General features: G+C 37.5%; 2 protein-coding genes across 8 annotated transcripts in view; one reads left to right on the forward strand and one right to left on the reverse strand.

Annotated features, from left to right (window-relative positions):
- The window catches only part of LOC121737992 (glycerol kinase), a 39822-nt gene extending 28584 nt beyond the window's left edge, over window positions 1–11238 (reverse strand). For 2 of the 7 annotated variants that reach the window (XM_042129785.1, XM_042129778.1), the window contains exon 1: window positions 8183–8259. In XM_042129785.1, the coding sequence (XP_041985719.1) occupies window positions 8183–8237 (55 nt within the window). In that variant the 5' untranslated portion in view covers window positions 8238–8259. The other 5 variants (XM_042129782.1, XM_042129779.1, XM_042129783.1 and 2 more) reach the window with 5 other exon arrangements.
- An 895-nt stretch (window positions 11239–12133) lies between these two features.
- LOC121738016 (zinc finger protein 878-like) lies at window positions 12134–14441 on the forward strand. Its single transcript, XM_042129818.1, has 2 exons — window positions 12134–12387; window positions 13185–14441. Exons 1-2 carry the CDS (start codon window positions 12208–12210, stop codon window positions 14418–14420), a joined length of 1416 nt encoding a protein of 471 aa, XP_041985752.1. The 5' UTR covers window positions 12134–12207; the 3' UTR covers window positions 14421–14441.
- Window positions 14442–14929: the final 488 nt, after the last annotated feature.

Below are 14929 nucleotides of genomic sequence, written 5' to 3' on the forward strand. Positions count from 1 at the left end.
CTAAGATTTTTTTTTCTTTTGTCTAAAGCTGAAATAGCAACATCAAGTTTACATTTTTCTTTATTTCAGACTACTATTCTTGAAATACTTATTTGAATTATGTACAATATTAACATAGATACAAAATAGTTTTAAACTTTGCCATTGCACTCCGATGACACATAATCTATACAAATATTATAAATGCGAAAGTATCTCTGTCTGTCTGTCTGTCTCGCTTTCACGCCAAAACTACTGAACCGATTGTAATGAAATTTTGTACACAGATAGTCCAAAGCCTGAGAAAGGACATAGGCTACTTTTTAACTGGAAAAAGGGGTTGTAAGGGGGTGAAAATGCGTAAATTTGGTCCAATTTAAGTTAGTTCCAAAAACTCAAAATAGATGGCGCCTTTAGTCCGCTAGATCGCGCTATCGCTTGCTCATGAGTTTTTCTATAAGAGGTGGTACCCTGTTGAGATACGTTTTTCGATTCTTTCGATTGTTATAAGTACACGTTATTAACTAATAAGTAATAACTCACCTACCAACTTAGATATCAAATTCAAAAACAACAGCGCCAAAACTACTGAACCGATTGTAATGAAATTTTGTACACAGATAGTTTAAAGCCTGAGAAAGGACATAGGCTACTTCTTACTGGAAAAAGGGGTTGTAAGGGGGTGTTTATGCGTAAATTTGTTCAAATTAAGTTAGTTCCAAAAACTGGAATAGATGGCGCCAAGAGTCGCCTAGATCGCGCTATCGCTTGCTCATATGTATTTCTATAAGAGGTGGTACCATGTTGAGTTAATATTTGCGATTCTTTCGATTGTTATACATGTTATTAAATAACTCACCTACCAACATAGATATCAGAAACAGTCTGTCTACCAATAATAAATAGTTTATGGGCATTGGGCAAAGCTAAGGTTGTGTAATGCATTATACAGCTAAGTTGTGTAACGCTAAATAAGCTTTAAAATTTGGTATAAAAAAGTTTAATTAAGTAAAAAAAAAACATATTATGTGCACACTACACGGCTGTTTTGGGTATTTTGATTTAAGGGGTACCAGGGTTTTAAAAAGCTTTTGACACCAATTTTGTTGACACCGCGCGCTATAAACTGAAGTCCACGCGGACGAAGTCGCGGGCAACAGCTAGTACGACATAAAAGTAAAGAAATCATACAGGAGTATGTGAGTACGTGAACGCGTTTCGCACGCTAAGCGATTTTGATCGTATGCCTGATCGAAAGCCATCTTCGTCAATATACACAATATGTACCAGCAAAAGTCATGAACAATTTGGCAAAATATTTGAAAAATATTCTTTTAATCTTTACATTACCAAAAATTCCATGCTCCGTTTAACAATGCTAAGAATATAATCCGTAATCTTGTGTAAAGATAATGTACTATCTTAAGATAAACCTGTTATAATATGATGATAGATAAATTATATTATGGATTTATAGAACACTCATAGTTATAACTTATAATTAAGGTGTTAAGGACACGCTTCACTTAATTCATTTACTTACTACGCCGTATGTTTGGTTTTTACGAAAGCCTTTGATTAAGTTAATCATGTGATCCGGCAAGAGATAGCGTTTGCGTTGTTACTAGACTGAGCCAGGACTCAGGAGGTTTATAATTATTACTTTTAAGCCACTGGCGGAAAAAGTGTTTTAAGTTTGACGTGTCTGTCTGTCTCTAGCATCGTAGGATCCAATAGGGTTGACTGATTTTGATGGTCCTTTTTTTTTAAAGCTGATATGATCGAAAGTGTTTTTTTGCAATATTCCATCATCATCAGCCCACTCAATATTAAAATGTTGGGGTTAAGCAATTACATAAACTTTAATACCTTCCAATGGTTTGATCAGTTTAATATTTTGCTTTCTGATTCCTATCATTATTAGACTTTGGTATAGAGGTGTGTTTGTAAGTGCATGTATGTTTAAGTTTAGGAAAATTGTACGAATATTCATTATTTTTTGGCACGCGCTATGTCTGGAGGCCTTGAGAGGACTTGAGAGGTATCATTAGATTGGTCTCGGTTGTGAGAGTCGTGACAACATACATAGCATTGTTTTCTTTATTTTCGAGAATTGATAAGGTTTTTTTCTGGGTCTTCTATAAAATATCTTATATCTTTAATCGAGCAATTCTTGTATATATATATATATAATTGGAATCTCGGAATCGGCTCCAACGATTTTCATAAAATTTATTATATAGGGAGTTTCGGGGGCGATAAATCGATCTAGCTAGGAATCATTTTTAGAAAATGTCATTTTATTCGTGTTTTATCGAATACCGAGCAAAGCTCGGCCAAATAGCTAGTGTATAATATGAACGTTTTTTGTTTAACTATAACCTTAATGTTGTTTAGTTCCTGTTTATTATACTTTAACTTGACATAACAAAATGTTATCAAAATGGCAGTATCGATGTGACCTTTGCGTGATAATTGATAAAGAATACTGACAATTACTTTGTTATTAGACCCTAGAACTTTTTCAAAAGTAGACCTGATATCTTTTCGCGTGGTCTACTCTTTATCTTTCAGGCGAATTTTGTTGAAATCGATCCAACCGCTAACAAAGTTCTTAACACGTATACAATAAGAATAATAATTAGTATCCCCTACAACATTACCGATAATGGTGGTCGTTTTCTTTGAAATCCAGCGAGAGACCGGTCGCAGAAATTTCTACTTGCCCATCCAACGCATAAGTAATTTTTCTTGTAGCTCAGATATTCAGGCTTTACAGCCTGAACCTTTAAGACTACTCCTAAAGGTTGGGACAATACAAGCTCATTACAGTTAGAATCAAACTTTAAAAAACACGATAGTCGAACCCACGTCCGAGACAAACCCTTATCCCCTGAACTACGAAGACCTTATAAGAGTTGTCTAACTGCGCATCAGAGTAACCCTGACCTTTACGTTATCAGAACTGTTTTCCAGATAATTTTCCATGACTTTGGTCAAGTCTTTCAAAGATTCTCGTGGAAAATGTTATAATTGGCGTTTGATTGATAAGAAAGCGTTTTTTCCTACGGTTCTATGCTTGAAGGCTAAAAATCTGTACCTGTTCTCTGTCTGCCTGCCATATCCATACTTTAATATTATAAACTAGCCATTCCGCGCGGCTTCGCCCGCGTAAATTAGATATTTCACAGACAAATTTGTCCACAAAAAATAGCCTATGATCCTTCACTTGGTCTACTGTGCCATATAACAGAAAAATTGCTCCAGTAATTCGTGAGATAAGCCCTTTCAAATTATTTTCCCCTTTTTTCCACATTTTCCTCTATTTCTTCGCTCCTATTAAGTCTTAGCGTGATAAAATATAGCCTATAGCATTCCTCGATAAATCTAACACTGAAATAATTTTTCAAATCGGACCAGTAGTTCCTGAGATTAGCGCGTTCAAACAAGCAAACTCTTCCGCTTTATAATATTAATTTAAGTATAGATGCGAAAGTGTGTCTGTTACCTCCTCATGCCCAAACCACTAACGCGATTTTAATGTTTGGTGTAGTGGTACTTTGGTTCCCGGGAGAGGACGTAGGATACTTTTTATTCCAAATCATAATACGCGAACGAAAATCTTTGTAACCCTTTTTACGAAAAATGGGGAAACGTAGGTGCATGAAATTTTGCACAGTAATAGTTTATATGGTGAAGGAGTGCATCGAGCTAATATTATTTTGAAATTATACTTTTATCATACATTTTCTTAACAAATAAAACATTACACACACTACAACACATACACTAGGAAAAATGACAGATTTTTGAGTGACAAGGCTATATATACGAATTATACTCTTTTATTTATGGTTGAAGTCTGTTGACAACGGTTGACAACAAGGTGACAAAATGAAAATGGATTATAGTTTTTTTTTTTTTTATTAGACAATGCTCACACGGCCAGTCTGAGATCAGCTGAGTCCCTGAAACAAGAGTTGAAAAAATATGATAGTCAATATAATTTTTTTACAAAATATAGGAACTTAGTAGTCCTAATGTCGTTAAAACTAAGGTCGAATTTCGACCATTGGGCGATCTCTAGTACGAATTATACCTACTCCTTTATTTATGGTTGAAGTCTGTTGACAACAAGTTGACAAATTGAAAATGCATTATAGTTTTTTTTTAATTGAATCTAAGATACTATTAGACAATGCTTACACGGCCAGTCTGCGATCAGCTGAGTCCCAAAAACAAGAGTTGAAAAAAAAATATGATAAAGTCAATATTTTTTACAAAATATAGGTAGTAGTCCTAATGTCATTGCATTGAAACTAAGGTCGAATTTCGACCATTGGGCTAATACCGGTGTTAAAAAGAAAAATACCGATTTTTCGGTATTTTAGCTTTAATGTATTTTTGTATACGCACACGTGTTTTCAACACAATATTATGATTTATGAAACAATTGAAAACGTATACCAATACACTCAAAATCAACTGAGCAAGTAAATAATAGTTTTGCTGCGTGTGTGTGAGTCCTGTGTTGGCATATTTCTTTGTCACACTTATTATTATAATAATGTTACGCGCTAGGGTTCGGAGGATTTAGAGAGAAAGACCTGCTGACTCTTATGCTGTGAGAACATCTGGTACCCTGGTTCTTGGGACAACTATCTGAAGATGGAACACTCTCCGTCAGTCTTCTCCCATTTCCGGTAGAGTATTCCGTTTTGAAGTATCAGACTGTCCCATTGCGCCCAGTACGCCTTAGTGACAGCGTCAGTGGGTGCAACCTCACTCCAGATTGGTTTTACGTCACCCCGTTTCTTCCATGTGATGATGTGCCGAAGGTCGTCATCTCTTTCTTGAGCCTCCCTCATAGCATTATTCTCCCAGAGACCCAAAGGACTTGTTCTCGTTAACTTTAATGTTTCTTCGTTAGATTCCTGCTTAACACAGTGTTTGCAGTCTTTCAAACACGGTCTTCGTGAAAGTGCGTCGGCATTGCCATGCGTCTTTCATCTGCGGTGTTCCGTCTTGAAGTAATACTCCTGGAGCTGTTCAATCCATCGAGCTACTTGACCTTCTGGATTCTCGAATTGCAGTTGCCACCTTAAGGCTGCATGATCATTGATCAGTTCGCAGTAAAACTGTCTCTCGATGAGATGTTTGTTGAAATGTTGTAGCGTCTTTACAACAGCCAAGAGTTCTCTTCTTGTCACACAGTAGTTTCTCTCTGGCTTAAATAAAGATTTGCTGAAATATGCAATAACAACTTCTCTTTCACCCTGTTTTTAAGATAACACCCCTCCGATGGCCGTGTTGCTTGCATCCGTGTCGACTATAAACTGACCTTCAGTTTGTGGATATTGGTGTTTCACACAGATGTTTCTTCAGTTTCTGAAAAGAATCTTCAGAAGTTTCATCCCAACTAAATTGTCGTATATCTTCTGTCAGCAGATGTAATGGTTTGGCTATCTCCGAGAATCCCTTAACAAAACGCCTGTAGTATGAGTAATGAGCATAGGCCGAGGAATGCCCGCACTTCGGTTTTGTTCTTAGGGGTTGGCCAATTTTGAATGCTTCCAGTTTCTCCGGGTCTGTCTGGATTCCATTACTGGAAACTTAAATGTAAATGATAGTGACTTTTTTAATGTTTAAATTGTTGGTTATTTTAAGTATGCCTAAGGAAGTTTTTTTTAGTTACATTTGTTTAGTGTAAGGAACAAAACACTGTTTAACTGTCAAACATTAAATAAACAAGTTGATTTAATGTTTTTTTTGTTTATTCGATTAAATTATAAATTTAATCGAATAAACAAAAACAAACGGATTTAGCGCTTTTTTGATGAAATAAAGAAATATCATAAAAATACCGAAAAACCGAGAAACCGGTTTTTGAAAAATTAAATACCGGTATTATACCGGTATTGCAAGATTCCCAATACCGCCATGCCCTAATCTGCATATATGTACGAGGGGCGTTCAATGTATTCTCGGTATCAGGGTGATTAAGTAACTATGACTATAGGTACTTTAAATATCTCATTAGGTAATGACATTATTTGAGGGTATAAGTACAAACATTCAAACATGAATTCAAACTGACGCGACAATGTTGACGAAAATCGAGCACCGTGCAGTGATTCCTTATAAAGCAGGGGAAAACTCAAAAAGTGATCCACAAGGAACTGGTAGCAGTTTACTAAGACTCTGACACTTTTGAAATGTAGATAATGAAGGATTCATTATCTACATTTCAAAAGTGGTCAAGTGAGTTTAAAAGAGGTAGGGAAAGCATTGAAGACGACCCCCGTATGGGCGGGCCGGTGAGTGCCACTACAGGAGAAACTTTAAAAAAACACCAAAAAAAGTCAGAGTATAACTGCATCGTCATAATATGTGAATATATCTTCACAAGCTATCAAAGAAAAAAGTCGCGGGAAATTGAGCGCAGGGGTGTTGCTTCTTCACGACAACGCACCGGTTCACACTGCGCGAGTTGCCAAGGCTGCTGTGCTAGAATGCGGGTTCGAAGAAATCAACTATCCTCCCTACAGTCCAGACCTGGCCCCTAGCAATTATTTTTTGTTTCCAAATTTAAAAAAAAGATCTTCGTGAAAAGCGTTTTTCCGACGACGAAGAGCTCAAGACGCATTTTTCGGACAAGTAGGTATAAGAATCATTTTTTTAGAGGATATCCAAAAGTTAATTTATAGAACTAATAAGTGTATTGAGCTTCTGGGTGACTTTTTTTTTTTTATGAAATAAGGGGGCAAACGAGCAAACGGGTCACCTGATGGAAAGCATGGACACTAGCAGCATCAGAAGAGCTGCAGGTGCGTTGCCGGCCATCTAAGAGGGAATAGGGTAATAGGGGAGGGTAGGGATGGGAAGGGAAGGGAATAGGGGAGGGTAGGAAAGGGAATAGGGTAGGGGATTGGGCCTCCGGTAAACTCACTCACTCGGCGAAACACAGCGCAAGCGCTGTTTCACGCCGGTTTTCTGTGAGAACGTGGTATTTCTCCGGTCGAGCCGGCCATTCGTGCCGAAGCATGGCTCTCCCACTCCCCTACAGAGAAAAAGAAAATTATTTCAGAATTTTCCGCCTTTTCCTTCATACCTATACCGAGAATACATTGAACGCCGCTCGTATGTTATCAAGGTTTTCAAGTATTCTAGGTCAAGTACTTGTTGGAGAAATTGAAATTGAAAAAAATGGTATTTTGCAGAAACGATACAGTGCAAGCTTTTTTTTTTTACATGGGGAAATGCATTACGCATCCCCGGCGGATTGGGGACATCGGCCGGGGTATGTGGCTCTGTCCGAGGAACTACCCACTAAAACCCCATGGTGCTCCACTCACCGCTTAGGCAAAGTTACGGGCACGATCAACCCAGCGCAACTTTACCAACGGTTGTCTGTGCCAGACCCATCAAAACATACAGGCTTTTCTAGGTCGCCTCGCGAGGTAGAAAACTTCTGAATTGGACAGAAAGATGTTAACATATTAACTAGAAGTTGCAAGCGGCTCCGTCTACGTATAAACAGTATCCCGCGGCATCTTACATTTTGCCGTGATGAAATGTATCCTATGGCCTTAGCCGTGGTCTACTTTATGTCTATGCTGTATTTCATCAAAATCAGCCTAGCTGTTGGACCTATTCGTAGAACGGATATAGGCCGCGTAAAAATTTAAGATCGCTCGGTAAACAGAAAAGGAGATGGTGCTAAATACTTTGGTGGGGCGAGGAGGAAGCGGATGCGCTTATGAGGATTGGGGACACCCTATTGACTATTTACTATTGGTAGATCAGTGATCAGACAGGTCAGTTCAAAAGCGATCTTAAAGTTTTGCGTGGTGTATTTAAGGTACACGGTAGTCAACTAGCGCTGATTAAGGTGCTGGCTCTATTGATGTAAATTATGACTTTCTTTTAGAGAAAGTCAAACAAAATTCTAGTAAACATGAATAGAATTAACCAACTGTCAATATTATTGTATTTTCCCAAAATTAAAGTATATACGTCGCTTATGCCCGGTTCTTGAGGATGGACAGTCAGACAGCAAAGTACTATCCGTTTTATACTTCGAAGTTCGAGTACGGAACCCTAAAACCACTGTACCTATGTCACCCGCAACTTCGTTCGCGCTTTTCTCGATAATCGCAAGTAATCCTCACGACGAAGTAGCACAGATAATAAAAAGATTTACCGCATAACGACGTGTACGTTTTCCACAACTCCACGCACTGATTCGAATTCTCCATTTCCAAAAAAAAAACTAAACTCTCTTACCGTAAGTCATTACAAATCAGTAATCACCAATAAAAAAAAACCACGACACTTCGAAATTCAAAAATCGGAAAACAATACGACGTGCGCGCGCTGCGAATGATGGAACCGGACTGGGGAGGCGCGGCCGGCACACCCGCTCTTTTCATTCACCACGATGACGTAGGCTTCGTATTGAGCCTGCGTACCAAAACATCGCATATTACGTAAACAGACTGTCAGTTTTACTTCTGAAATACTAAAATGAGAGCAATGACGCTGGTATAAAGGTCTTATGAGAGGTAAATTATCTCTGAACGTACTTCTATCGCCAATTCAACGACGTATTTTGGCGAAAGGCCAAAGTAGGCCGAAATCACCTACAGTTGACAAAAAACAACTCGTTATATGTATAGATGCTTATTAAGTTTTCTCAAGGGCAAATTTTCTGTAATTCTCGATGCGAGCGAGCAATTAATATTTTTTTAGGGTTCCATAGGGTAAAAACTAACGATGTAAAAACGGGACCCTATAATTACTAGCCTATTTTTTAACCGACTTCCTTATAAGACTTCATTGTTTGTCTCCAGGTTGTATCTCAAAAACTGCTACAGTTATGCCTGTTTTCACTAACCGCCTCCTAACGCTAAGTGGTCCCCTAGCAGCTACATATCCTTCAAGATTTCACGAATTTTTGTGTGTCACGTTCGTCCTTAGGACGTAAGAACTTTTGCAAAACATTACTTTTTTTTAAAATGTGTTTGTTTTAAGAAATATTTGACCCGCAAAGATCGCTAGGGAACACTTAGCGTTAGGAGACCGTTGGTGAAAACAGGCATTAGACTTCTAAAATGTTTACAAATTGAGAATTTCTGTTGCCGCTATAACAACAAATACTAAAAACAAAATAAAATTAATAATTAAGCAAGGCATTTTTTGGCCTTTTTTGCTTGATGTCAATAATGGTAACAAGTATGCAATTTAAATTTTCACAAAATCCTCAATTAAGTATATGTATACTTTAATAACTAATAATAAAACAAACATAAAATAAATATTTTAAAATGCTCCCATACAAAAAACACAATTTTTCGCCTACTTTCGCCGCATAGTTGTACAGAACCCTTCGTGCGCGAGTCCGACTCGCACTTGGCCGATTAAACGAAAACTTTTTTTTAAATATTCAAATGTTAACAACAATTTTAAAATGCCGATCGAAGGGCTGGGCCTCTAACACTTCCATTGACACAACTGTGCACTGTTTAAAAGATCTTCCTTATGCTGGCCATACACATTGCACATATACATACATAGGCATGACACTATCAATTGGATCAGTTAGAACTGACCATGTGTGGCAGTGGATTGGCATGACTCATGCCAATCCACTATTGGCAGTGTATGGCCACCATTAGAGGCTCTTAAGCCCACATAGTACACGGAAAAATAATGACTACCGATTCACCTAGTTTGCTGCTGCCTCTACAACTTAAACACACACACTTGGGCAATGCAAACTGCAGATGCAGGGTCTCTTAGGGTCAGGACCCAAGGATCTGTTAGGCAGAAAACAGTAGAACATACCGTATACATGTTTCTGCCTTTTCAATATTCTTTTTCGATGCATTATATCACACCACAATCACAACAAAAACGCAACTGATTCAGACACATTAGGAAATTGGCACAGATCAAGTCATAAAAATAGTTTGTAATTAGTCACAACTCACACACATGTGTAAAAACTACATCAAAGATTGTAGTACAATGTACATATTATATCGTAAAAGGCGATATTAGCAGATGGAGACTTTTATTCATTTGTGGCTTTCATTTTAAGTGCCTATGGGTGTAACTTGTGGTTTTTTTATGATTTTCATTTTCATTGATGCTCCTATAGGAATAAGCCATTTTTCGAAAATAAAATGTAGCCTATCTGTTAATCCAGTATGTCAACTAACTCCATGCCAAATTTTATCAAAATCATTCCAGCCGTTTAAGCATGGAGAAGTTACAAATATGAACACTCACAAACTCACAAACATTTGCCTTTATAATATTAGTATGAATATACATCTAAGACATTGAGAGAAGCCAAAAATCGTAACCAAAACATTTGGTCACTTTCGTACGGTACTGTTTTTACATTGGCATATTTTTTTTCTGTCTAATACCTCAGGTAACCTATTTAAAAAAAAAAACATACGCAGGATATATATTATGACATCACTCATAAATGATTCTATAATTATCCTGAGTTTAGAAATATTTAATTATAATTCTTGTCTGACTGATTAAATTAATCAAAATAATTTTAAGAGATAACAAATTTTTTTCCGGTAAAGGTTCAGAAACGTACCCCAAGATTGATGGGGAGCGGAGGTGAGGGGGGAGTGGAGAGGGAGGGGGAAACACCCCCGGTATTAAATCCACACTGAGCAACCCCCCAATTTTGGAGCTACTCACCTTTGAAATTTTTGGAATTCTGAGGCATGTTTTGTGACGGTCGCCGGCTGCTGCCGCAGCACGGTCACGGTTCTAATCTAATTTCCTTTTCTTGTTTTGGCCCCCTTTCGAGGGGGCTGCGCGAGGGGGATGATTTATAAGTTATATTATAGTTAGTTATAACCTTGTAAAAATTGTTATTCAGTCTTTATTTAAATGGTGTCAAAGTGTTCACAGACTACGTTACTAGGTTTTGGGTTACGTTTAATTTTGGCACAACAGCTATAGACTTGTTATTAATAATAAAATAAAACTTACCACGGTTTTGTACACTTCACGAGAATATTTAGCACTCTATCACTTAAGCAAAAGGAATAATTTTCCAAAAATGCTCGTCTCTTCACGGAAAAGTCATTTGGATTTTTTTACTAAAGAAAAGGATACCTATTGAAACACAATAGTCACCGTTTTAGAATTAACGTCTGATAAAATTGACGAAATAACCTTTTTCTTATCGACTGCAACCATGCTAAAAGCTCTTTGAACCGAAGATATTGAATGATTTTAAATACTTTGAACTTGCTTTGAACCAATTTGAACCTAGCAAATAGCAATTTGCATTTTTCTCAAATGTCATTGACATTTGACATTTCTTTTTTTTATATATATAATGGCACTTTGGCTAATGAACCATGGCCATTGGCCAGTGTCGAGTTTAATATTATTACCGTAACAATATTAAGCGGGAGCGGGAAGCCACGTACTCCTCCGAAACGACTTTACTGATTTTAACCAAAGTTTATATGCATATTCAGTGGGTCTGAGAATCGGCTACTGGGTACTTATTATATTGATAAGAGCATTTGTTGAATAAATAATAGTAAATTATTAATTATTACAACTCGAGACTGACGGCGACCATTGTTTGTGCGACGGGATAGCGATGAACGTTGCCATGGTAACATACTTATTTAGTCACTTCAATAAAATAATATGGTATGGCAAAGCAACGTTTGCCGGAACAGCTAGTTCCTACAATTTTCTCTCTATCGTCAGGTCCGTCATGTCTAAAGTCTAGTTAATGTCTAAGTATGAAGTCAATACAGTCAAGTCGGTCGATTCAGTAAAGTGAAGAGAACACAAAAGAGCACATTTCTGGATATTGCATCACTTTCCTACACTTGTGCACGATAACGAATATCTAATGGTTAATATCCTACCATACATTAAAACCCATATACAAAATACACTCTTTCACATTCCCGGCAATTTTGCCGGGAATGTCAAATCAAATCACAAATTTTGTGATTTGATTTGACCTTTGGATTTGACATTTCACATTTGACACAGATAGTGAAAACGTTGGCAAATCTTTTTTGTCGTCTACCTGTAAAGAAGAAGAAGAAGCACATGTCAAAAAGAGGAAGGAGAAGAATTCCCATTGTAAACATTGCATCTTATTTTGGAAATGCACTTTTTATATTACAAAACTTAAAAAATTGTTTGGTATTGTGCTTGAAAATGATGCGTAACAGTAGCATTCTACATAAGATCCTCATAAATCAGTATGATTTTTGTTGCTTATGCCTTAATCAAATAAATATTAAATTAAGAATAGAAGATGAAGTTTTGTTAAAAAATGATCAGGGAGAGCTTTCGATAAGAATATTGGATGTTCTGCAACATGTTCTTGGAGAAGACGTAAGTCTATAGTAATATTTAAACATTATTTGAATACTGTTGACAAAGCTGCTGCTTTACCAGGCATAGAATAATAATCGCAAACAGTTCTACATACTGACGTTTAATTTGTAGTATAAGCACAATTATGTTTTAGTATAATATAATATCATTGTTCAAGCATGTCTGCAGTTGCTGCGGTTATTTTGCTTTGTATAATAATTTGGTATGGTGAATATCGTAAAGGTTTAAATGATAGAGTAGAAACTTTGCTGGTCTTGTATTAAGTTCAACCTTCTGGCTTAATCTTTCCTTTTTTTTTTATGAAATAAGGGGGCAAACAAGCAAACGGGTCACCTGATGGAAAGCAACTTCCGTCGCCCATGGACACTCGCAGCTTCAGAAGAGCTGCAGGTGCGTTGCCGGCCTTTTAAGAGGGAATAGGGGAGGGTAGGGATGGGAAGGGAAGGGAATAGGGGAGGGTAGGGAATAGGGGAGGGTAGGGAATAGGGGAGGGTAGGGAATAGGGGAGGGTAGGGAATAGGGGAGGGTAGGGAATAGGGGAGGGTAGGGAATAGGGGAGGGTAGGGAAGGGAATAGGGTAGGGGATTGGGCCTCCGGTAAACTCACTCACTCGGCAAAACACAGCGCAAGCGCTGTTTCATGCCGGTTTTCTGTGAGAATGTGGTATTTCTCCGGTCGAGCCGGCCCATTTGTGCCTTGTGGAGCAAAACATTTTGTCACAGAGATTTTCACAGAGACTTTCTCTTTCTTTGAATAATTTGTAAACTTCCTAAAAGTATTGTTTTTTTTTTCAGATATGCAACATTGTATCTACTTTTCAAGGATTATGCAAGATGTGTGCCAATACTGCGATTAAATGTTACACATTTTTAATTAAGGCTAAGGAAAATTGTAAAATTCTCAAAAACTATGTTGAAGGTTTGTCGGAGAAACTAAATAATACTGGTAACTATTATAGCAGATCGAATTCATTGTTTATCACATATGATTCCCAAAATAATATTTTCGAAAAATTCTTTGATGTATGTAAAATAGATTTCGTATCAGCTGCAACAAAAAGGCTGAATACTTTGTTACAAGACACCAAAATAGAAGTGAAAAGTGAGCCCAACATACATTACGAACTAAATCAGTTTGATGTTAAGAAAAAAAAGAGAAAACACTATGTCGATTCGGTAAAATTAAAAACAAGAGACATGTTATGTAATAAAAATGATGCAAGCACACTAAAATGTAAGATATGTATGAGAGTATATCCATGCCTCTCTAACTTAAGAAATCATTTCATAAGAGTGCATGCACCAAAGAAATATAAGTGCACAATCTGCAGTAAGAAATTTGGTTCCTTATCTTTAGTTGAAGCACACGAAGACGAAAGCCATTGCAAGTTAATTTGCAAGGATTGCGGGAAGACCTTTAGTAATCGTCACTCATTAAAAGTCCATGAAGTTGGACATTATTTGCGTATAGTGTGCCCTGACTGTGGAAGAGTATATAAAAGTCGGACGACTTATAAAAAACACAAAGATTTAGATATATGCAGCCAAAAAAGCAGAGCGTCATCCGAAAATGCTAAATTCACATGTGATTATTGCAACAAAAGGTATACGCAAAAAGTGTCCCTCCGTGTTCACATACAGTACGAACATGGGAACTACAAAAGTCACGAGTGTAAGTGGTGTAAAAAGAAGTTCTTCGCTCCAAGCAGGCTAAAAGCTCATATAGTTACGCATACGCAAGAGAAGAAATACAGTTGCACAACTTGTGGTGGCAAATTTGTTTCAAAGGAGTCCTTATTATATCATACGAGAACTCATACTGGCGAAAAACCTTTCAAATGCGAGTTTTGTGATAAACGTTTTCTATCTGCCTCACGAAGAACTGATCATAGAAAACGTCACCATCCCACACAATCATTTCAATGTAAAATCTGTGATGCTAAGTATAATACATGGACATGTTTACAAAAACACATGAAATCCCATGTAGATCAAAGCACTGAAACAGTTGATACAGCAAATGATCTCTGAAATATATGTGTAAGTATATTATATGTAGTTTTATTAGTTCACTAGCTGTCCCGGTGAACTTCGTGTCACTTTAAAACCTTCCCTGGACTTCTACGAATATTTTAAGACTAAAATCAGCCCAATTCGTCCAGCCGTTTTCGAGTTTTAGCGCGACTAACACATTTGAAAATCCATTTTTATTTATATAGATGATATTTTTTTAAACACCTATAATACTCACATAATATATAAGGGCCAACTCCAAAATCGGGGCGGATGCGGGCGCAGGCGCACGCGTCAGAAGACCGCCGCGGGCCATGATCCGCGAGCGCGCCGGGTACCCACCCGGCGCGTGCGTCCATCCCATTTAGCGCTGCTACTTGCTAGTATAATTTTGTACAGTTGTGTCGAGTAGATTACCATGGATTATTTACTAATTTATTATTTGGCAAAAAGACGGCAACGGAAACAACGTCGACAGTCCGTCGCGCCGCCCGCGTCCGCGCTTCGTCGCACGCGCCCGCTGCCGA

The sequence above is a fragment of the Aricia agestis genome, chromosome 22, assembly GCF_905147365.1.
Source record: "Aricia agestis chromosome 22, ilAriAges1.1, whole genome shotgun sequence".
Taxonomy (NCBI): domain Eukaryota; kingdom Metazoa; phylum Arthropoda; class Insecta; order Lepidoptera; family Lycaenidae; genus Aricia; species Aricia agestis.